At 42.3% G+C, this 22,896-nt stretch overlaps 1 protein-coding gene across 1 annotated transcript; it reads right to left on the bottom strand.

Moving 5' to 3' along the window:
- Positions 1 to 6,733: 6,733 nt before the first annotated feature.
- Positions 6,734 to 22,497, bottom strand: LOC118493508 (protein NLRC3-like). The gene is made up of 5 exons (XM_035993512.1): positions 20,835 to 22,497; positions 18,091 to 18,264; positions 16,930 to 17,103; positions 15,407 to 15,453; positions 6,734 to 6,758 (listed from the first exon to the last, which is right to left on the bottom strand). Exons 1-3 carry the CDS (start codon positions 22,439 to 22,441, stop codon positions 16,986 to 16,988), a joined length of 1,899 nt encoding a protein of 632 aa, XP_035849405.1. The 5' UTR covers positions 22,442 to 22,497; the 3' UTR covers positions 6,734 to 6,758; positions 15,407 to 15,453; positions 16,930 to 16,985.
- Positions 22,498 to 22,896: the final 399 nt, after the last annotated feature.

Genomic DNA, 22,896 nt, shown 5'->3' with positions numbered 1-22,896 from the left:
CACACACACACACACACACACACACACACACACATATACACACACACACACACACACACACACACACATATACACACACACACACACACACACACTACACACACAAGAGTTTGTTTCACTATCTTTGTGGGGACCTGTCATTGATTGATCTTAATGCATTCCCTAGCCCCTCACCCTAACCTTAACCATCACCACTAAATGCCTAACCTTAACCCTTACCCTCACCCTAACCATAACCTAATTCTAACCCTAATCCCAAAACCAAGTCTTAACCCTCAAACAGACCTTTAACCTTGTGGGGTCCAGCATTTTGGCCCCACAAAGCTGTCCGGACCTCACAAGTATACTGGACTCCTGGTTTTTGGTTCCCACGAATATAGTAAAACAAGCACACACACACACACACATATATATATATATATATATATATATATATATATATATATATATATATACAGTGAGGAAAATAAGTATTTGAACACCCTGCTATTTCGCAAGTTCTCCCACTTAGAAATCATGGAGGGGTCTGAAATTGTCATCGTAGGTGCATGTCCACTGTGAGAGACATAATCTAAAAAAAAAAATCCAGAAATCACAATATATGATATTTAACTATTTATTTGTATGATACCGCTGCAAATAAGTATTTGAACACCTGAGAAAATCAATGTTAATATTTGGTACAGTAGCCTTTGTTTGCAATTACAGAGGTCAAACGTTTCCTGTAGTTTTTCACCAGGTTTGCACACACTGCAGGAGGGATTTTGGCCCACTCCTCCACACAGATCTTCTCTAGATCAGTCAGGTTTCTGGGCTGTCGCTGAGAAACACGGAGTTTGAGCTCCCTCCAAAGATTCTCTATTGGGTTCAGGTCTGGAGACTGGCTAGGCCACGCCAGAACCTTGATATGCTTCTTACAGAGCCACTCCTTGGTTATCCTGGCTGTATGCTTCGGGTCATTGTCATGTTGGAAGACCCAGCCTCGACCCATCTTCAATGCAGAGGGAAGGAGGTTGTTCCCCAAAATCTCGCAATACATGGCCCCGGTCATCCTCTCCTTAATACAGTGCAGTCGCCCTGTCCCATGTGCAGAAAAACACCCCCAAAGCATGCTGCTACCACCCCCATGCTTCACAGTAGGGATGGTGTTCTTGGGATGGTACTCATCATTCTTCTTCCTCCAAACACGGTTAGTGGAATTATGACCAAAAAGTTCTATTTTGGTCTCATCTGACCACATGACTTTCTCCCATGACTCCTCTGGATCATCCAAATGGTTATTGGCGAACTTAAGACGGGCCTTGACATGTGCTGGTTTAAGCAGGGGAACCTTCCGTGCCATGCATGATTTCACACCATGACGTCTTAGTGTATTACCAACAGTAACCTTGGAAACGGTGGTCCCAGCTCTTTTCAGATCACATCTTTGTGTGCAGGCTGCCCCCTGCTGGACACACACATACACACACACACACACACACACACACACACACACACACACACACACACACACACACACACACACACACACACACACACACACACACACACACACACACAGATACACACACACTCACACTCAGGAGCGGAACTAGACTCTCAGTACAGTGGGGGCGGAGCTTCATCATGGGGCCCTTTGCTACCATGTCATCTTAAAATTTAAAAAAAACGGTAAAATATCTGATGAATGCACGTTATAATGGGTCACTTGTTGAGCCCAGTAAGCCTATATGTCAAATAAAACACAAAGAAAAGACACAAGTTTGTATTGATGATCAAAGAAAGCAGTTTGCCAGTCAAGTAACAATGTTTCAGCACCACGGACAGCGACAGCTAAGGGACGGCGATGGTGCTGAACAGGCCAAGTGCGCTCAATCAGTGCCACACTATGATTGACATGGCACTAGCACCCACGCTATCTCCGCTACTGCTCACACTCACTACACACACACACACACACACACACACACACACACACACAGACACACATGTATAGACACACACAGACACACGCGCACACACAATGATGGACACACACACACACACACCCAGAGTGAAGGGGATTGTTGAGACCAGAGAGTCTGCCTCCATTCATCTCTTTGTATTCTAACTTTAGCTATAATATAAACTATAGTATAGAATAATACTACAGCGTATACGCTATAATGTAGAATAATACTACAGCGTATAAACTATAGTATAGAATAATACTACAGAATATAAACTATAGTATAGAATAATACTACAGCATATAAACTATAGTATAGAATAATACTACAGCGTATAAACTATATCAGTGGTTCCCAAACTTTTTTCCTTGGCGCCCTCCCTACTTATGTCTAAGAAAAGCTGTGCCCCCCCCCATAAAATAGTGATGCAGTGGCGGTTGGAAAAACGAGGATGATAGCAGCTAGCAGCTGACCTGATGACAGCAGGGTCCCAGGTTAAGAGGTCCCAGGTTAAGAGGTCCCGGAGGTTTGGCCTACTAAGTAGCCTGCCTACAAGTTTAAGCGAGAACAAAAATATATAGTTTTTATACAGACTTTTGTATACATTATATATTCTAGTGTATTATCATAATTTGTTTAACATGTGCAAATATATTTTTTTTTACCTCAACCTCAAACCAGATAAAGAGTTGCGCCCCCCCCTGTGATCTTTGCCGCCACCCTTAGGGGTCCCCGGACCCCAGGTTGGGAACCACTGAACTATAGTATAGAATAATACTACAGCGTATACGCTATAGTATAGAATAATACAACAGCGTATAAACTATAGTATAGAATAATACTACAGCGTATACGCTATAGTATAGAATAATACAACAGCGTATAAACTATAGTATAGAATAATACTACAGCGTATACGCTATAGTATAGAATAATACAACAGCGTATAAACTATAGTATAGAATAATACTACAGCGTATATGCTATAGTGTAGAATAATACTACAGCGTATACGCTATGACAGCAACAGAAATATACAAACCAGTACCTTCAGGATTTTGCAGCCTTTTTTTGAGATTGTTGCGGCCCAAAATGCCTGATTTTGCGGGAGCTTTTGTAAAAAAATTTGATAAAAGTTGCGATGTCTTTGTCTGTTTGTTGCAATGAAGTTGCGGGAGACAGAAAGTTTTTTTGTGTAGTTCTTTGAAATTAAAAAGGAAACTTGTTTTGGGGAGAATAAAATTACTCTGGGCTGAGATTTCCTAGTAACCAAAAAGGTCAGGATGCTGCAGATGTTGGTATAATATGAAAACGGCTGGTGGATTTTAGACAAAAATAATAATTTATTGAATTAATCAAATTTGAACATATCTGTCAGTGGCTTGTTGATATTGTTAGTTAATTTCCTATCCTGGCCTGGGACACACACACACACACACACACACACACACACACACACACACACACACACACACACACACACACACACACTATCCTGGCCTGGGACACACACACACACACACACACACACACACACACACACACACACACACACACACACACACACACACACTATCCTGGCCTTGGACACACATTCATACGGTTTGACAAAGTACTGACTTTAACTTATCATTGCACTTACAATAATGAGAGTAGCTGTCCTCAATTTAGGTCATCGTGTCGTCTCACCTCCTTTTTCTCCTGCATCCACCATGTGTTGTGTGTGTGTGTGTGTGTATGTGTGTGTCTGTGTATGTGTGTGTCTGTGTGTGTGCAAGAATCAGTCGCGGGAGGTACAGAGCAGTAGCCCCAAATGCACGGAAAAGTTGCAGTGATTGGTCAAAATTGTGAGTCGCACCAAATTCGCGGTGATTGGTTGAATTCGCGTGAATTGGCGCGATCGCGAAATCCTGGAGGGACTGACACACAGACAACAGAAATATCCACAACCACAACACCCATAATACCATCTCATAACACCATCCCATAATATATTACTATATTTGTGTCTCTGGTTGCAGGTGCTGTCTCAGCTGACTCCACCCCTCGCTGCTGAGATGGACGCGTTGCTCGGCAACAAGCCGCGAAGCGGCAAGGAGGCGGTGAAGCGCTGAAGACTTTCAACAAAACTTTATTTATGCTTCAGGGACGTTCTCATCGCCATGGAGACAGAGAGACTGTAACCATCAGAAGTATTTATTCTTATATTAATACATATATAAATATATATAAATATATAAATATGTATCTCACAGGTTCATATTTTAAAGTTTATTCACAAAATCATGTTCAGGTGAGAAAGAGAGACTTTTATTATGAAATTATTTAAAATTAGTCTGGATTTAATGAAGACGAAAGTCAGGATATTTCAGAATAAAAGTCGAAATATTTTCAAAATAAAACTTGAAATATTCCAAGTCAAAGTAAAAAGTTGCAATATTAAAAAATATTTTAAGATAAAAAGGGATTTCATGGATGAATTCATTTATGAATAAATAATAAAATAATAAATGAGTCTGGAATGAATGAATGAATGAATGCTTTATTATTTCAAACATGTAAAAACAAAACAAAATAATAAAAACAAGATTCACAGGAAGGTATTTTATTTTGAAATATGTAAGCTGATTACCACCAATAAATATTCATGAACATGAACATTATTATGTTATAATATTATTCTCCTGTTTAACTCTTTCTGATGTAAGAATGCCAATAAAGTTATTCAAACTAACTTTATATATCTTCACAGTTTTTTGAAATTCTCAAAAATATTTAGATTGTTTTTCTTTTAATATTTAAATACTTCACTTGAAAACTTTATTGATTCATAGCTGGATGAACATTTATTTACATTTATTTTAATCTCCAAGAAGCAAAAAAGAAATAACTCAGAGACACAGACTGATCCTGAAGGCCTCTTCAGGGCCCCGAGCCACAAATAAAGTTTTCTCTCCCGCTGCAGCGCTCCATTTGTGTGTGTTTGTGTGTGTGTGTGTGTGTGTGTGTGTGTGTGTGTGTGTCTCCATCCTACAGAGGACTCAGAGACACTGAGGAACCACGAGACCAGAACCCAAACCCAGGATAGAGAGTCTGAGTGAATGTGGTGTTGAAGGTGTGGAGGTGGATCAGTGAGTCAGAGGAGACTGTGTAGAAGGACAGAGAGCCAGCAGGACAGTCCACATACACTGCTACTCTACCAGAGACAGAGGAGGAGGAGATGGATGTTTCTCTGTTATTGTGACAGACAGAGTAACCATGATCAGAGCAGATCAGACTCCAGGGTGGTATTTCAGAAAGCAGGTTTAGTGAAAACTCTGAGTTTGTTAACCCTGAGATGAGGGTAACTTTGGGTTTTCTGTTTCAGAAAGAGAGGTAACTTCACCTCAGAGTTAGTTACTATGGTAACTGAGTCTGTGAACCTAACCTGGTCGGGAGCAGGTTTTCTCCTCCCTCTGACACAGCGCTCTTTAATTTCCTCATTCATTCATTCAGTCTGTATCAGGCACATTTTAGTGTAGTTTGTTACCTGTATGAATAAAAAAAAATGATGTTGGTTTATTAACCATGTTAGGCAGACTATAAAACATTTTATTTCTCTAAACATGGCATTTCCTTTTGTCTACGATCCCGTTGATGAAGAAGCTGCTTTACTTCACAGAGAGTTGAACAAACGTCGGGAGATGATATTGAGGCCCCGACATTTTAATTTTCAGATAACTTCCTATTTGAGCGGTAGCCATCGTTTTTCTTCCCAGTCGATCAGTTATGTAGCCTACATAACCTTATCCCTCCTCATATCACTAACATCACCCAGCTATGCTCTTACATCCCAACACATTATTTGTGTCGCATCACGTTTTTTTGCCATCGGCATTTGTCTTTACAACATTGGCGATGTGGATCATTTTAGTAAAGCCACTGTAGCAAAGCACCGTCAGAGGAGTGTGACTCGCTCTGAAACGTGTTTAAACTTTTTTTAAAGGAGTTCCACAGTATTGCAGGTGAATGATGTAAACCCTTTGAAAGTAAAAGATTATGGATGATAATTATAGTGCTGCAGCCTCAGAATGAGATTAGTAGGCCTTGGACTTTTTCGCCCGCAGGATTGCACCTAAATGAAATAGATTATAGGTTCAATGTTAGGCTATTCTTATGATTAAATATGATATACACTATATTGGAATATACACATTTACTCTAGCAGCAATTTTCTCCCACGCAAATTCTCTCTCTTTTGCAGCAGCCGCTGTGTTACTTTCTTTGTAACTCGCTGTTTGTGTGCATGAGTATTTCCGCCAACCAGTTTGTTTGTGGTTGTTGCCATGGTGAATCGTAGAATCTTGTTTCCATTCATGCTGCCTTTTTATTGTGGTGGTGAACATACTCTGAGTTGATTGAACCAACTCATATCAGCTGTTCTGAAACCGAAAACTCAGAGTTTCCCAGCTCAGGGTAAATCAACTCAGACATCAGGGTTAGACTCAGAGTTTGTTAAACCTTCTACCTGAAATACCACCCAGGACTGATCATTAAACCCAAAATGACAAACAGTCATTACTGTCTCCTCTCCTCCTGATTCCTCTGTAACTCACTGATATAAAAACCTCTCATCTTCTCTCGTCTCAACCTCCCAGTAACCGCGACCAGTCAGACCATCTCTACACAGCAGCTGAGGACACCAGTCAAACCTCTCTGGATGATCAGGATATGGTTGATCCACCATGACACGTGTCACCTTCCTGTTGTTGTCAGACAGTTTGAGTTTTCTGCGTGCTGTGTTTGGGTCCAGTGTGAGTTGACAGGAATCTGACGGAGAGAAGGAGACACAACACAGCAGCAGATTATCATCTAACACAGCTGATGGTTTATTAATTAACAGACTGACTGTTAATTAGATCAGAACTTCACAATGTTCTCACATCTCTTTACCTCTCTTTATAGTCTGATCTCTAACCGTCAAGCTACTAAACCTGGATGGAAATGATCACCTCTGCTGAAATGTTCAATTAGTTAATGATCATACTACACAACAAAGCACAAGCAAAACAGCATAACAATTTTTACAGTAACAATTAGAACATTGATAGCATTAAGGGAAACATTAACATGAAAAATTGCATGTACAAATTCACTTCCTCTCTCTTTTTCGTACACACACATACGCATGTACACACACACACACACACACACACACACACACACACACACACACACACACACACACACACATATATAGACAGTCTATGCGTTACAATACATTGGATTAATAGAGACATTAGGTTGGGCATTGTGGCGAGGTGTCCGACTCCCTGTCCCTCATGTCATGGCACGCTGCAACGTATCTGGCAGCCAGCAGAGCAGTCAGTCCTTCTCCTAGCAGGTGGGCCAGTTTAACAGAGTCTTCAAGGGAGCTTAAATTTGCAATTTTGTTTGAAAATTGTAGAAAATATTATTTTCTTATCTGTTCAAACTTTGGACAGTATAGCAGAAAGTGCATCTCTGTCTCAACCTCACCAGTCGTACAGTCACCACAGGTCCGCTGCTCTGTTGGAAGCCATGCTTGTTTGTAGCAGCCTTTCTCTATGGTGAGGCTGTAGTCACTGAGCCTGTACCTGCACCAGCCTTTCTCTATGGGGAGGCTGTGGTCACTGAGCCTGTACTAGTACTGGTCTTTCTCTATGGCGAGGCTGTGGTCACTGAGCCTGTACTAGTACTGGTCTTTCTCTATGGCGAGGCTGTGGTCACTGATCCTGTACCTGTACCAGTCTTTCTCTATGGCGAGGCTGTGGTCACTGAGCCTGTACCAGCCTTTCTCTACGGCGAGGCTGTGGTCACTGAGACTGTACTAGTACTGGTCTTTCTCTACGGCGAGGCTGTGGTCACTGAGCCTGTACTTGGTAAGAATCTGTCTCTGCTTGGTATCTCTGACGGTGGAGAGGTACTCTGCCAATTCATAATCTCTTTTTAGTGACAAGTAGCATTCTAATTTGGACTGTGATTTTGTTTGATCATCCCAATGTTCCAGGTATTTCTTCTTACTTTGATTCATAATTTGTTTGACTTTGATGTGATTGTTTCTCTTTTAGCACATTCACTGCAAGCTCAAAGCTTCCTGAGGCTCTGAGTTTCAGGCCGAGGTAGTCGTAACATTGTGAATGCTCTAGGACCGTGTTTCCTAGAGTGAAAAGGTGTCTGGTTGCCTGGGATCTGGCTTTCTTTTGGACGATTACAATCTTGGTTTTTGCCAAATTAACTGTCAGGGGCCAGTTCTGACAGAAGTGCTCTAGCAGGTCCAGGTGCTGCTGTAAGCCTTGTTCAGAGGGCGAGAGCAGCACCAGGTCATCTGCAAAGAGCAGGAATTTAACTTCCGTATTGTTGAGGGGGAGTCCAGGAGCTGTAGATTGTTCCAGTAACACCGCTAGCTCATTAATATAGAAATTGAACAGGGTAGGACTCAAGCTACAGCCCTGTCTCACCCCACGCCCCTGAGTGAAGTATTCTGTTCTGCTGTTATCAATTTTCACAGCACATTTGTTGTCCATATACATGGATTTGATTATATCATCTATTTTACACCCTACACCGCTTTGTAAAGTTTTATAAAATAATCCATCATGCCAAATTGAGTCCAATGCTTTCCTAAAATCAACAAAACAAGCGAAGATTTTACTTTTGTTTGCTTGAATAAGATGTTTGTTGATCAGGGTGTGTAGGGTGTAGATGTGGTCAGTGGTACGGTGTTTTGGTAAGAAGCCAATCTGACCTTTACTCAGGACATTGTGTTCGGTAAGGAAGGCCTGTAGACGGGCGTTTAGAATACAGCAGAACACCTTCCCCAGGTTACTGTTCACACAGATGCCTCGGTAGTTACTGGGGTCGAATTTGTCTCCACTCTTAAAGATGGGGGATATAAGCCCCCTGTTCCAGACCTCAGGGAAGCAGCCAGCTTGAAGAACGAGATTGAACAGCTTTAAAAGGGCCTTCTCCAGCTCAGGGGGGGCTGTGTTTCAGCATTTCAGTCCTGATGCTGTCAGGTCCACATACTTTCTTTGGTTTTAGTTTATGGAGTGTGTGTGTTAACTCCTCTTGGGTGATTTCATAGTCCAGTGGGTTTTGATGGGGTCTTTTATGATTTTTTCAAGGGAGTGTAACGTTTGTGTAATGCCTTGTTGGCCAGTTGTAAGGTTATCTGATGGGATTGGGTTGTAAAGGTTTTCAGAGTAGTTCCTCCATGTTTCTCCATCTGTCAGAGGTGTGTCTTGATTTTGTTTTGGGTTTAGGTTATTCCATTTTTCCCAAAAATGATTCTGGCTTATTGAGGTTTCTATTTCTTCAATGGTTTCATTATAGTGTGTTTGTTTTTTCTTCTGAATCACATGTTTATATTCTTTGAGTTTGCTGCAGTAGCTTTCTCTAATTTCTGGGTTGTTTGGTTGGCGGTGTTTTTGGGTGGAGATTTTTCTGAGGTTTTTCCTCATTAGTTCACGCTCCTTGTCAAACCATTTTTCTTTGTGGGTTGTGTTTTTGGGTTTAGGATTACCCCTCAACAGATTTGCTTTGAGGGCGATCCTGTGATACAGTTCATTTATTTGATTTACTGCCATAGTTATATCTGCTTGATTTGGTGTGAATGTTGTTACTAAAAAGTTGTTAATGAGATTAGTAATTTCAACCGAGTTAGCTGCATTGGTGAATTCAGACACACTGTCACACAGATGTCCATTTATAGGACAGGTTGAGTTTTACAAGTTTTTTAGTGTCTATAATTTTAATTTCCTGTGTTCTTTTCAGATATACATGTATCTGGCAGTGGTCTGAAAGTGGTAACTGAGGTCTTACAGTGAATGCGTTGATGGAGGAGGGTCCATGTCAGTAATTGCGTAGTCGACTACACTAGACCCAGGAGCTGAGCAGTATGTGAACCGGCCTAATGAGTTCCCTGTCTTCCTACCATTCAGAAAGTACAGGCCTAGGCCTCGACAGAGATGCACTAGCTCCTTACCATTTCTATTAATGACAGAATCAGGGTTGAGATTTTCCAAGTTTGGCGATGTAATGAATTTGTTATCTTTCTCACTTATTTCGACTATTTCATTTTCTAAACCTGTTCTAGCATTAAAATCCCCACATAGCAGCACGTTGCCCTGATCCTGGAAATGTCTGCATTCAGAGTTAAGTATGGGGGTTCTGCAGGTGGGGCATACACTGCACAGATGTAGAGGTCATTTTCATGACTTATAAGTCCTTTATTCAGCTTTAACCATACTCAAGTGAGTTCTTTCTTTTTGACGGATAGATATGGTGTCAGAAAGTCTTTAAACCAAATTGTAACACCCCCTGAGTCTCTGCCACGCTGTATGTTTTTGTATTTTAAAGATGGTAAAATAATTTCTTTATAGCCTGAGGGACAGTGAGTACTTACATCTGTTCTACACCAAGTTTCCAATAGAACAACAATGTCATGGTGTTTGATACTGAGTAGGAAGTCAGAGTTAAGACTTTTGGCTCCAAACACCGATGAATGAAGCCCCTGGATGTTCCAGGAAGTTATGGAGAAAGATCTCGTCATGTATGTTATGTATATTCTTGGTTATTGATTCATTAAAAGCGAAATTAAAAAGAAAGAAATAGTCACAAATGAATACATATGGGTATTCTTCCCTTATCCTTTTTAAAAAAAAATATTTTAGCCTAATTCCTGGAAGATGAGGTGGAGCAGTTGCCTCACTTCTCCGATGTCTGTACAGACTGGATGTTCTTTGTCTGTCTGTCTGTCTCTCTCTCTCTCTCTCTGTCTCTCTGTCTCTCTCTCTCTCTCTGTCTCTCTGTCTCTCTCTCTCTCTCTCTCTGTCTCTCTCTCTCTCTCTCTCTCTCTCTCTCTCTGTCTCTCTGTCTCTCTCTCTCTCTCTCGCTCTCTCTGTCTGTCTGTCTGTCTGTCTCTCCCTCTCTCTGTCTCTCTCGCTCTCTCTGTCTGTCTGTCTCTCTCTCTCTGTCTCTCTATCTCTCTCTCTCTCTCTCTCTCAATCTCTCTGTCTCTCTCTCTCTCTCTCTCTCTGTCTGTCTGTCTCTCTCTCTGTCTGTCTCTCCCTCTGTCTCTCTCTCTCTCTGTCTCTATCTGTCTCTCTCTCTCTCTATCTCTCTGTCTGTCTGTCTCTCTCTCGCTCTCTCTCTATCTCTCTCTCTCTCTCTCTCTCTCTCTCTCTCTCTCTCTCTCTCTCAATCTCTCTCTCTCTGTGTCTTTCTGTCTCTCTCTCTGTCTCTCTCTCTCTCTCTGTCTCTCGCTCTGTCTGTCTGTCTCTCCCTCTGTCTCTCTCTCTCTCTGTCTCTCTCTCTCTCTCTCTGTCTCTATCTGTCTCTCTCTCTCTCGGCAGCGCCTGCGGTGGGCGCTGCCGCTGCCGGCGGGGATCCGCTGCTGGCGGGTATCCGCTGCTGGCGGTGGATTTGCCGGGGATGGTGGCCCAGGGTGCTCCGGTGGTCGCGATTCCTCCTTTGATTGATGGCCCCTCCACTTCAGGTGTTGAGGAAATTAGTACATATCTTTAAGAGGTGTGTTATTCAGCCTGTGGGTTTACTGATCACTGTCTTGTCTCCTGCTCTGTTTTTATAAAAAATGTTCATTTAAAGAGCGCCTGTTGGCATTTTAACACAGCTCTTTTGAATGACCAGGCCTTTAAATCTGCTTTTAGGTTGTTTTGGTCTTCCCACAGAGAGAGCAGGCCTGCTTTTACCTGCATTCAGCAGTGGTGGGACTTTGGCAAGGTTCAGATTAGACAACTTTGCCAGCAGTTCACACGCAATGTCACTGGAGAGTTGTCTCAATCAATGAAGGATCTGGAGAGAAAAATTGAAAAATTGGTAGAAAAGTTGCAATCTTTAGCAGTTTCTACAGGAGATCGAAGGCATTTAGTCTCCCTCAAGTCTAAACAGTCGGCTATAGCCAACCTGCTGGGCGTTTCAGCACAGGGAGCTCTGGTCAGGTCGAGGTTTATGAACATCTCACAGATGGATGCTCCATCTCAGTTCTTCTTTGGGCTAGAGAAGAAAAATGGACAAAGGAAGATCATTCATTCTTTACATACGGGTAGCGGCTCTGAAGTCTCAGACTCGTCTGAGATTAGGAAGTTTGCTGCCGAGTTTTACAGAGACCTTTATAAGAGTGAGTGGTCAGATAATCAAGATGTGTACAGCAGTTTCTTCAGTGGTCTCCCTCAGGTAAGCACAGAGGATAACTCCCAGCTGGCAGCAGAGTTAACTCTGCAGGAGCTGACTACAGCCACGGGTAGTTTGCAGAGCGGCAGAGCTCCGGGGATGGATGGCCTTCTTGTTGACTTTTTTAAGCCTTTTTGGTCCATTTTAGGACAGGACCTGCTCGAGGTGACAAATGACAGTCCCCAGAATGGAAGACTTCCTCTGAGCTGCAGGAGGGCCGTCATCACCCTGCTGCCTAAGAAGGGAAACCTACAAGAGCTGAAGAACTGGAGATCGGTCTCTCTGCTGTGCACGGATTATAAAATCCTGTTCAAAGCTCTGGCCCTTAGATTGAGGGAGGTAATGGCGTCCATCATCCACCCTGACCAGACTTACTGTGTGCCCGATAGGCTCATAAGTGACAATGTCACTTTAATTCGTGATGTTTTGGACCTCTCTAGTTCATTGGCTGTTGAAACTGGTCTTATTTCCATAGACCAGGAGAAGGCTTTTGACCGGGTTGAACACCAGTACTTGTGGCAGACTCTGGCTGCTTTTGGGTTCAACCCTGGTTTTATAGCCATGATCCAGGTTCTCTACAGTGACATTGCGAGTGTTCTTAAGATAAATGGCGGGCAGGGTGCTCCCTTCAGCATCAAGAGGGGGGTGAGGCAGGGCTGCTCCCTGTCTGGTATGTTATATTCATTGTCCTTTGAGCCTCTGCTTCACAAATTACGGAATAATTTGAATGGTGTACGTTTCCCTCAGTGTCCTGTCTCTTTTAAGTTTTCTGTTTATGCAGATGATTTGATTGTTTTGGTAAACTCACAAAGAGATATTGAGGTTTTAGAAAATACTGTTAAAGATTTTGGTTTGATTTCATCTGCGAGAGTGAACTGGGGGAAGAGTGAAGCTGTGATGGTGGGGGAGAGTTTGGGGGATCGGCTCAGGCTGCCAGGTGCTTTAGTGTGGAGAAAAGGAGGACTGAAGTACCTCAGAGTTTTCCTGGGGGATGAGACCTTTATACAACGGAACTGGGATAATGTTTTGGAGAATGTAAAAGGTCGGCTCAATGGATGGAAGTGGCTATTGCCAAAAATGTCCTACCGTGGCCACATCCTCATTTTCAATAACTTGGTCTTGTCTTCCCTGTGGCACCGAATGGCCTGCGTTGACCCCCCGACCTCTCTCCTGTCCCAGGTACAGAGGCTTTTGGTTGGTTTCTTTTGGGATTGGATGCACTGGGTCCAACAGAGCGTCCTGTTCCTCCCTAAAGAGGAGGGAGGGCAAGGACTGGTCCATTTGGCCAGCAGAGGTGCTGCCTTTCGCCTCCAGATTTTACAGAGGATGCTCACTGGACCGATAGACGTCTTGTGGAGGCCTTTATCCCGCTGTATTCTGCAGCATTTTAACAGCCTCGGCCTGGATTTTAATTTGTTTTTAATGGACTCCAACAACATGAGCAAGTTGTCTCTGCTGGGTTTTTATAGGAGTGTTCTTATTGTGTGGAACTTACTGAGGAGACAGAGAGGGGAGCAGGTGGACTCTCTGCATTGGCTCCTGCAGGAACCTGTGCTGTTTGGGATGGTGCTGGACTATCCTGGCTGGGGAGGAGCAACTCTGTCCAGGGTGCTGAAAACTGCAGGGATTTCCACTCTGGGTCAGGTGGTGGAGCTGGCTGGACCTCGGCTGGACGGCCCTGTCCATCTGGCTGCTCGACTTGGTCTCAGGTCGGTCCGGGTCACCGGGCAACTTCTGGAGTACTGGAGACACAAGCTGACTGGACATGAATGTTCCCTTCTAGACTCCTTCAGTAATGGGTCACTGCTGCCGAACGAGAACGACCCGTATCCTTTCCTTGGTTTGCTCCCGGATTATAAAGCCTGTGGGGGCCGTCTGCTGGAGCCGGTGCGGGCCGTCTCTCAGGAAAAGCGTTCTATGGTCTTATGGTGAAAACACTGAACAAGACCAAGCTGAATGGTTGGACTGACACTCCATGGAGGAGTCACCTTGGTCTGGATTTGAGTTTTAGACCTGCATGGAGGTCCATCTACAAACCTCCACTGGCTAAAAGACATGCAGACTTACAGTGGAGGATCCTTTATGGGATTATTGCGGTCAACTCTTTTGTGTCTGTCATAAACGCTGCTGTTGAGGACAAGTGTCCATTCTGTGGACTGAGAAAGACAGTATTTCACTGCTTCTCTGAGTGTCAGCGTCTTTCTGCTGTGATTTTGTTGTTACAAACTGTATGTGGAGAGGTTTTCAGCAAACAGGTTTTTGTCTGTGGTTTTAATTACAGTCGCCATCATAAGCACAAGTGCCAGGTTCTAAATTTTGTTTTGGGACAGGCCAAGATGGCGATGTATGTAAGCCGGAGAAGGAAGGTGGAGGATGATTTAAATGTAGATGTTACCCTCGTGTGTGTAAATGCAATCAAATCCAGACTGCTGGTGGATTTTAGCTTTTATAAAGCTGCTGGAGACCTGAACTGGTTCCAGCAGGTCTGGGGGTTTAATCAGGTTCTCTGTTCTGTCTCAGAAGAGATGCTTACCTTTGTAGACGTGCTCATGTACTTACGTACTACTTATTTTAATAATGTGTTCTGCTGTAATTTATTGAGCCTTGAAATAGAATGAAAATGTGCGGCAAATAAAGTTGGTTTCAAAAATAAAAATCTCTCTCTCTCTGTCTATGTCTCTCTTTCTCTCTCAGTCTGTCTCTCTGTCTCTCTTTCTCTCTCAGTCTCTCTCTCTCTCTCTCTCTCTCTCTCTCTCTCTCTGTCTGTCTGTCTGTCTCTCTTTCTCTCTGTCTCTCTCTCTCTGTTTCTCTATTCTCTATTACTAATACATACAGTATACCAGATTGAATATGGACATTAAACACAGTTAACACATGACATAATCATACATTCAATAACAAATCAACTTATGCTGTAAATGAAAAGTAAAAATAAAAATAACAATTACAAGTCTCAGCATTTGGACAATGTGCTGCAGAAATAAAGTGTTCTGCTTGTGGTGGAGTCTGCATGAGAAAAGAGTTCAAGGATTTTGGAAAATGTGGTCATTGACTGCATTTTGTGTTAAAGCAATGAAACATGATTCACAGTTTGTGACTTCTGTTTCTCTGTGAATAGTTTTGACAATGTGACTTCCGTTTTAACTGATGCTTGATAGCAATCGAAAAGAAATACTAACACAATATGAATCCTACTGTAAGATGTTGAGCCTTGTTTTTATGAATCAAAGATATAGCATACTCACACTTCCTCAGATCAGGTTTCAGCCACTGCTCTCCACCATGATCCAGCCTGGAGGAAGAAACAAAGTCAGAATGAACATTCAGAAGCTTCCTCATCTCTCATCTTAAACATACACTCACCTTGAAGATTATTAGGAACACCTGCTCAATTTTTCGTTAATGCAATTATCTAATCAACCAATCACATGGCAGCTGCTTCAATGCATTTAGGGGTGTGGTCCAGGTCTAGTCAATCTCTTGAACTCCAAACTGAATGTCAGAATGGGAAAGAAAGGTGATCTAAGCAACTTTGAGCGTGGCATGGTTGTTGGTGCCAGACGGGCTGATTTGAGTATTTCACAATCTGCTCAGTTACTGGGATTTTCATGCACAACCATTTCTAGAGTTTACAAAGAATGGTCTGAAAAAGGAAAAACTTCCAGTATGCGGCAGTCCGGTGGGCGAAAACGCCTTGTTGATGCTAGAGGTCAGAGGAGAATGGGCCGACTGATTCCAGCTGATAGATCAACTTTGACTCAAATAACCACTCGTTACAACCGAGGTATGCAGCAAAGCATTTGTGAAGCCTCAACACAAACAACCTTGAGGTGGATGGGCTACACCAGCAGAAGACCCCACCGGGTACCATTCATCTCCACTAAAAATAGGAAAGTGAGGATACAATTTGCACAAGCTCACCAAAATTGCACCTTTTCAAGACTGGAAAAATGTTGCCTGGTCTGATGAGTCTCGATTTCTGTTGAGACATTCAGATGGTAGAGTCAGAATTTAGCGTAAACAGAATGAGAACATGGATCCATCATGCCTTGTTACCACCGGGCAGGCTGGTGGTGGTGGTGTAATGGTGTGGGGAATATTTTCTTGGCACACTTTAGGCCCCTTAGTACCAATTGGGCATCGTTTAAATGCCATAGCCTACTTGAGCATTGTTTCTGATCATGTCCATCCCTTTATGACCACCAGTCATAAAGCTAAATAAAGCTACTTCCAGCGGGAAATGCACCATGTCACAAAACTCAAATTATTTCAAATTAGTTTCTTGAACATGACAATGAGTTCACCATACTAAAATGGCCCCCACAGTCACCAGATATCAACCCAACGGGAGCTTCATGCCCTGGATGTGCATCCCACAAGTCTCCATCAACTGCAAGATGCTATCCTATCAATATGGGCCAAGATTTCTAGAGAATGCTTCCTGCACCTTGTTGAATCAATGCCATGAAGAATTAAGGCAGTTCTGAAGGAGAAAAGGGGTCAACCAAGGTATTGGTAGGGTGTTCCTAATAATCTTCAAGGTGAGTGTATATCAAACATCTCAGGTTTCTAAGGTCAAAGATTAACTCTGAACATCAACATAATTGAGATGTTCTCAAAGTGCTCCAATAAGAATGTAACTTATTAATTGGAGTTGAGTCTCAGTGGGGACAAGATTTTCAGCACATCAGTTACTTTCTTCACTGTTATCACCAGGGCTTCTGGTACACATTGTTAACCAACACTGAGCTCTGCTCTCTGTTCATACCGTAGAGTGTCCAGTCTGCAGTGTGGATCATCCCGTCTAGCTGAAAGCAGCTTCACTCACAACTCTCCTGGATGATTGTAGCTCAGGTCCAGCACTCTCAGATGGGAGGGGTTGGAGCTCAGAGCTGAGGCCAGAGAAGTACAGCCTTCCTCTGTGATCAGACAGCCTGACAAACTGGACACACACACACAAACACAGAAAATGACTTGAATTTACAATAATAATAATAATGAATTCATTTTCATCATGTCGTTCTTCTTCAGTGTAAGTTTCCTAATTTTAGCTAAATGTTAAATTGTCTCAGTCCACTTCTTTGAAATACATTGTTGCTAAACATTCAAATGCCAGCAGAATTTGACACAAAGTAATTTGTATTAAATCTGCATTAATTCATTTTTGAGCTCTCACTCAACTGGCAAACTTCTGCATGGCCCATAGCCAGTCCAACAAAAAGATTAAAATAAATCAGAAAAGTCTGTGGAAATACTGGATTTAAAAGTTGGCATAAAACATGACAAAGTAATTTGAATTAAGTTAGTATAGCCCTAAAGGTTTCTTATCACAGCTGGTAGATAAAGCAGACATCTGTAAGATCACAAAAAATCTTTATGATACAGCCAGCTGCACTGGGAATATGTGAGTGAATCACAGAGTATCATACAGAGTCCTGAGATTAAAAAAAGTCTCCACAAACCCTTTAGTTTACAACAATTGGCTGAAAGATGTTGGGTATCTTTTTTAACACAAATTAACTTCTATATCAAGCAACATTTAAATGGTTATTTGTTTAACTGAAGCTGAATCCTGACCTGAGAGTCTCCAGTTTACAGTGTGGACTCTTCACTCCAGTAGAAATCAGCGTCCCTCCTGAATCCTTCAGTTCATTGTTACTCAGGTCCAGCTCTCTCAAACTAGATGACTCTGAGCTGAGAACTGAGGATAGATCTTCACAGCTTCTCTCTGACAGGTTACAGCCACTCAGTCTAAACATATGTACAGAACATGTGTATAAAAAAAAAAAAAAAATCTGTATTTGATATTTATTACACTTATATTTAGGTAGGCATTACTATTATCATAAAATAAAGTGGTTAACTGAAGAAAAATGAAAACACTGTGTGACAGATCTAGTTCCCCCTTTACAGGTTTATCATTTCTGACCTGAGAGTCTCCAGTTTACAGTGTGGACTCGTCACTCCAGTAGAAAGCAGCTTCCCTCCTGTATCCATTAGTTTGTTGTTACTCAGGTCCAGCTCTCTCAGACTACAGGACTCTGAGCTGAGAACTGAGGACAGAGCTTCACAGCTTCTCTCTGACAGGTTACAGCCACTCAGCCTAAACATATGAACACAACATAAGGGCAAAAATGTTTATCTATATTTGCTATTTATTACACTTATATTTAGGTAACTACCAGGAAAAGAAAAATGACAACACCCTGTGAAAGATTTGGGTCACCCTTTTCCCGCTCATCTTATTATCACCACCTAGTCAACTGGCTGTTTCCTGGACTCTCTCAAAGAAGCGAGAGAGAACCCTCTCCAACAGAAAGCCACACTCAACCTGTCTGAAGTTAACAACAACAGACCTATCTCTCTTCTTCCGTTTTCTCCAAAACACTCAAACATGCTATCTTCAACCATCTCTCTTCTTATCTTCACCAGAATTATTTCAAGGCAGGCCACTCAACTAAAACTGCCCTCATTCCTGTCACTGAGCGGCTTGAAACTGCTAGAGAAGCCTCTCTCCCCTCTGTAGTCATCCTTCTGGATCTTTCTGCTGCATTTGAAACAGTGAACTACCAGAACTTAATTTTCACCCTTCAGGATCTGTGTCTAAGTTTCTGCACACTCTCTGGTCACATCTTACCTCAATGACCGCACCTACCGGGTAACTTTGAGATAATCTGTGTCAGAACCTTGTCCACTCACAATGGGATCCTTCAAGGTTCTGTCCTGGTCCCCCTCCTCTTCTCTCTGTACACCAACTCCCTCTTGGTTCTGTTTGTCACTCACATGGCTGTTTTTCTATCGCAACTATGCAGATGACACCTGACTAATTCTCTCTTTTCCCCAGTCTGAAACACAAGTACCAGCAAGTATCTCTGCCTGTCTGACTGACATCTCTCATTGAATGTCCACACACCACTTTGAACTCAGCCTTGACAAGACTGAGCTCCTTTTCCTTCCAGGGAAGGGCTCTTCCACCCAGATCGACAACTCTGTGGTAGTCCCCCACCAGGACTGCTAGAGACCTGGGTGTGACTCTTAATGGCCAACTCTCCCTCACTGCCAACATTGCTGCAACAACCCGATCATACTGCATAACTTCAGAAGGAAATGGCCTTTTCTGACCCTCAGGTTCTGGTTCAGGCTCTTGCCAATATGCTTGCTGCTTGCTCACGCTCTTACAACTGCACCTAAGAAGATCATGGTTTTATAAAAGAAATTGCACTTACATGTTGTATTTTAGCTTATTTGAAGCTATGTACTTCTATGTGATTCCTGCTCTTCTTAGTTTTACCTACATGGTTGCCTGCACTTGACAGTCACTGTATTTTACTTTGGATAAAAGCATCAGCTAAATAAAATGTAATATAATGGATCACTCTTTATAGCTTCATTATTGCTGACCTGATAGTCTCCAGTTAACAGTGTGTACTCTTCAGTGCAGTAGAAAGCAGCTTCATAGCAGGCTACATTCAGACTGTAGGCAAAAGATGGCCCAAATCAGATTTTTTTGAGGTCAAGTGACCAGGTCAGACTTCTTCAGAAGTGCGAACACTCACATCTTGCCCAGATCTGATTTTTTATCCAAAAGTTTTGAATGAACTGCATCTCTGTGAAGCTATTCACAATGCAGTCCCACCACTCCTGGCTCAGTCTCTGCATCCACACAGACCTCTGTAATGAATTTGCAGCCATAACCTCGCAAAAGGCCAAAATAGCCAATTTGTTTCTCTCTCTCTTCATTCTTCTCCTCCTCAGCTCCTCCTCGGTTGTTAATGTTATGACTGCAAAATGCTTACTTCCTCCATAACCCTAACCTTAGTGCAACAGCGTGCTGCGTCTTATGTCATTGTTATTGTTCTGTTGAGCATGCGGTTCAGTTCAAAACCACAAACAGTTCAGACTGGAATCTGATATAGGCCACATTTTAAAAGGTAATGTGAACAGCCAAACAAAAAATTGAATCTGAGCAAAAAAATCTGAATTAAGCAGTAAGACTTGTGGTGTGAACGTAGCCTTACACATCTACAACACATCACATTTCTACGGTTGTCCAGACTGAGTTAATGAGTCAAACACAACAAATCTATGTCTTGTATTGTGTATATTACTGAAAACTATTAAATTAAATTTAAAAAAAATATAGTCACATCTGTTGGATCCCAGTCATTCACATTCATTAATTTCAGCCTCAAATGAATTACAAAATGGCAGATCTTGTTTTCTTCATTTGGCTGCATTAATGTGTGAAGGTACAATGAAACTGAACAAACAATGTGCAGGTTTTTCAATTGATCAACTAATCAATATGTTGACTAAATATTGACTATCAGTTGACTAAAACATTAATTAGTTGAGAACAACCCTATACCTCTGATAAAGTTAGTAGCTTCAGTAATCTGTGCACTTATTTACTTATTTATTTCAGGTTTATTTAACAGGGACAATGCACACTAATAATACATATGAAAATGTAAAATGTGCCAGAATTAGCCAAAAGGCTATTTTACTTCTGCTGTCCCTGGACAGATCATACAATGTCACACCTAAAAAGACAAAAAGGATTATAATAGTATACATAGGTTTAGCCCAATACAAGTAAAATTGACTATAAATGTAAAAATTTAAAAAATTACAAGAGCAACATATAAACAAAAACAGATTGTTATTACTTACAGAGCTTTTTTGGAGGCTTTGACCACTGGCAGCAGCCTCACAAGAGCCTCCTCTGACGCACCGTATTTCTTCAGGTCAAAAATGTCCAGATCGTTTTCTGATGACAGTAAGATGAAGACCAGAGCTGACCAGTCAGCTGGAGACAGTTTATCTGTGGAGAGACTTCCTGAACTCAGGTACTGCTGGATTTCCTCCACTAGAGAACGATCATTCAGTTCATTCAGACAGTGCAACAGATTGATGCTCCTCTCTGCAGACTGACTCTCACTGATTTTTTTCTTGATGTACTCAACTGTTTCCTGATTGGTTTCTGAGCTACTTCCTGTCTGAGCCAGCAGGTCTTGAAGGCGATTCTGATTGGTCTCCAGTGAAAGACCCAGTAGGAAGTGAAGGAACAAGTCCAGGTGGCCGTTTGGACTCTGTAAGGCCTTGTCAATAGCAAACATGTGGACCTTAGACATCATAGATTTGTTGCTGAAAACCATTCGCCCTTTTTCACGCAAACTTTGCCCAAACATCACATTCTTGTTTTTTTTAATTACTGCCCTCTCTACATGAAGAGCAGCCAGAAACTCTTGAACACTCAGATGGATGAAACTAAACATCTTTTCTTTGTCATTCTTTCCCCAACTTTCCTTTTTGAAGATCTCCGTGAACACCCCTGAGCACTTTGAAGCTCCACTGACATCAATGCCACTCTCTTCTAGATCTTTCTCATAGAAGATCAGGTTGCCCTTTTCCAACTGATGGTAAGCCAGTTTTGCTAATGACTTAATGTACTGAATGCACTTTTCTGGGTCATTAGTCTCTTTTGTCTGATGAATCTGAAGCAGCAGGAATTCTGCGTACATCTCAGTCAGGGTCTTGGGCAGCTCCCTTCCCTCTCTGGTTTTTATTACTTTATCTAGAACTTTAGCAGTAATCCAGCAGAAGACTGGGATGTGGCACATGATGTGGAGGCTTCGTGATGTCTTGATGTGGGAGATGATTCTGCTGGCCTTCTCCTCATCTGTGAATCTCTTCTTGAAGTACTCCTCCTTCTGTGGGTCGGAGAACCCTCTGACCTCTGTTGTGATGTCTACGAAGTCAGAATGGATCTGATTGGCTGTTGCAGGTCGTGTGGTTATCCAGAGACGAGCAGAGGGAAACAGTTTCTTCTTGATGAGGTTTGTCAGCAGCTTGTCCACTGAGGTCGGCGCTGTCACATCCAATTTACCTGCATGGATTTCATTGGTGGAGCAGTCCAGATCAAAGCAGCTCTCATCCAGTCCGTCCAAAACAAACAGAAGTTTGAATTCACTCCTGTCAAAGTTGGTGTTTCCTGTTGACTGCAGCTCTGTAAAGATGTGATTAAGAGCTTCTTCCTTGATGTCTTTGGTCTCCCAGATACATTCATGAATGAGCTCTGCCAAACATACCTCCTTTCCCTCCCATGAATTCAGCTGGCGGAAGGTGAAGGGGAAAATGAGATGCACATCTTGATTGGTTCTTCCTTCAGCCCAGTCCAACACAAACTTGTGCACAAGAAATGTTTTTCCAATTCCTGTGATTCCCTTGGTCAGCACTGTTCTTATGGGGCGGTCTTCCTCAGAGGGGTGTTTGAACATGTCACAAGTTTCAATTGTTGTCTCATTATCTGCTGGCCTCACTCTCTCAATCTGACTGACCTCATGCTGTGTGTTGATGTGTACGTCACCCCCAGCTATGACAGTCAGATGTGTGTACATCTTATCCAGAGGTTGTTTCACCTCTGTCACCCCTTCTCGTAGTTGCTTGTAACGGTCTTTGAAGTTTGGCTGAATCTTTTCTTTGTATTTTGAGATGTGCCGTGCTGGCTTTGGTTCTGGAACCATCCCGTCTGTGTTGATCACAAATATAAAAAACAAAGTATCAGGCTGTTGGTCTACAGATGTAGATGCATCATAGCTTAGTTGATATGTTCACTCTTTTATAAAAGCATGGAATGTGGGACGTGGATGTTTTTAGAAAGGGAGCCATCGCAAAGACTCCTCAAGGTGGCCATGGCTTCCATTTTCTTTCTGCCATAACCAAATAAGGCATA

Source organism: Sander lucioperca, chromosome 17 (genome assembly GCF_008315115.2).
Source record: "Sander lucioperca isolate FBNREF2018 chromosome 17, SLUC_FBN_1.2, whole genome shotgun sequence".
NCBI classification, from domain to species: domain Eukaryota; kingdom Metazoa; phylum Chordata; class Actinopteri; order Perciformes; family Percidae; genus Sander; species Sander lucioperca.
This window is presented reverse-complemented; position numbering and strand designations above follow the sequence as displayed.

Bases quoted from the DNA above. Each gene is read 5' to 3' on its own strand.
- LOC118493508 (XM_035993512.1), bottom strand. From the start codon at position 22,441: ATGTTCAAACACCCCTCTGAGGAAGACCGCCCCATAAGAACAGTGCTG. The intron at 18,265-20,834 runs GTAAGTAATAAC...TCATATGTTTAG, and splicing joins AAAGCCTCCAAAAAAGCTCT to GCTGAGTGGCTGTAACCTGT. The intron at 17,104-18,090 runs GTCAGAAATGAT...GTGTGTGTCCAG, and splicing joins TGTAAACTGGAGACTCTCAG to TTTGTCAGGCTGTCTGATCA.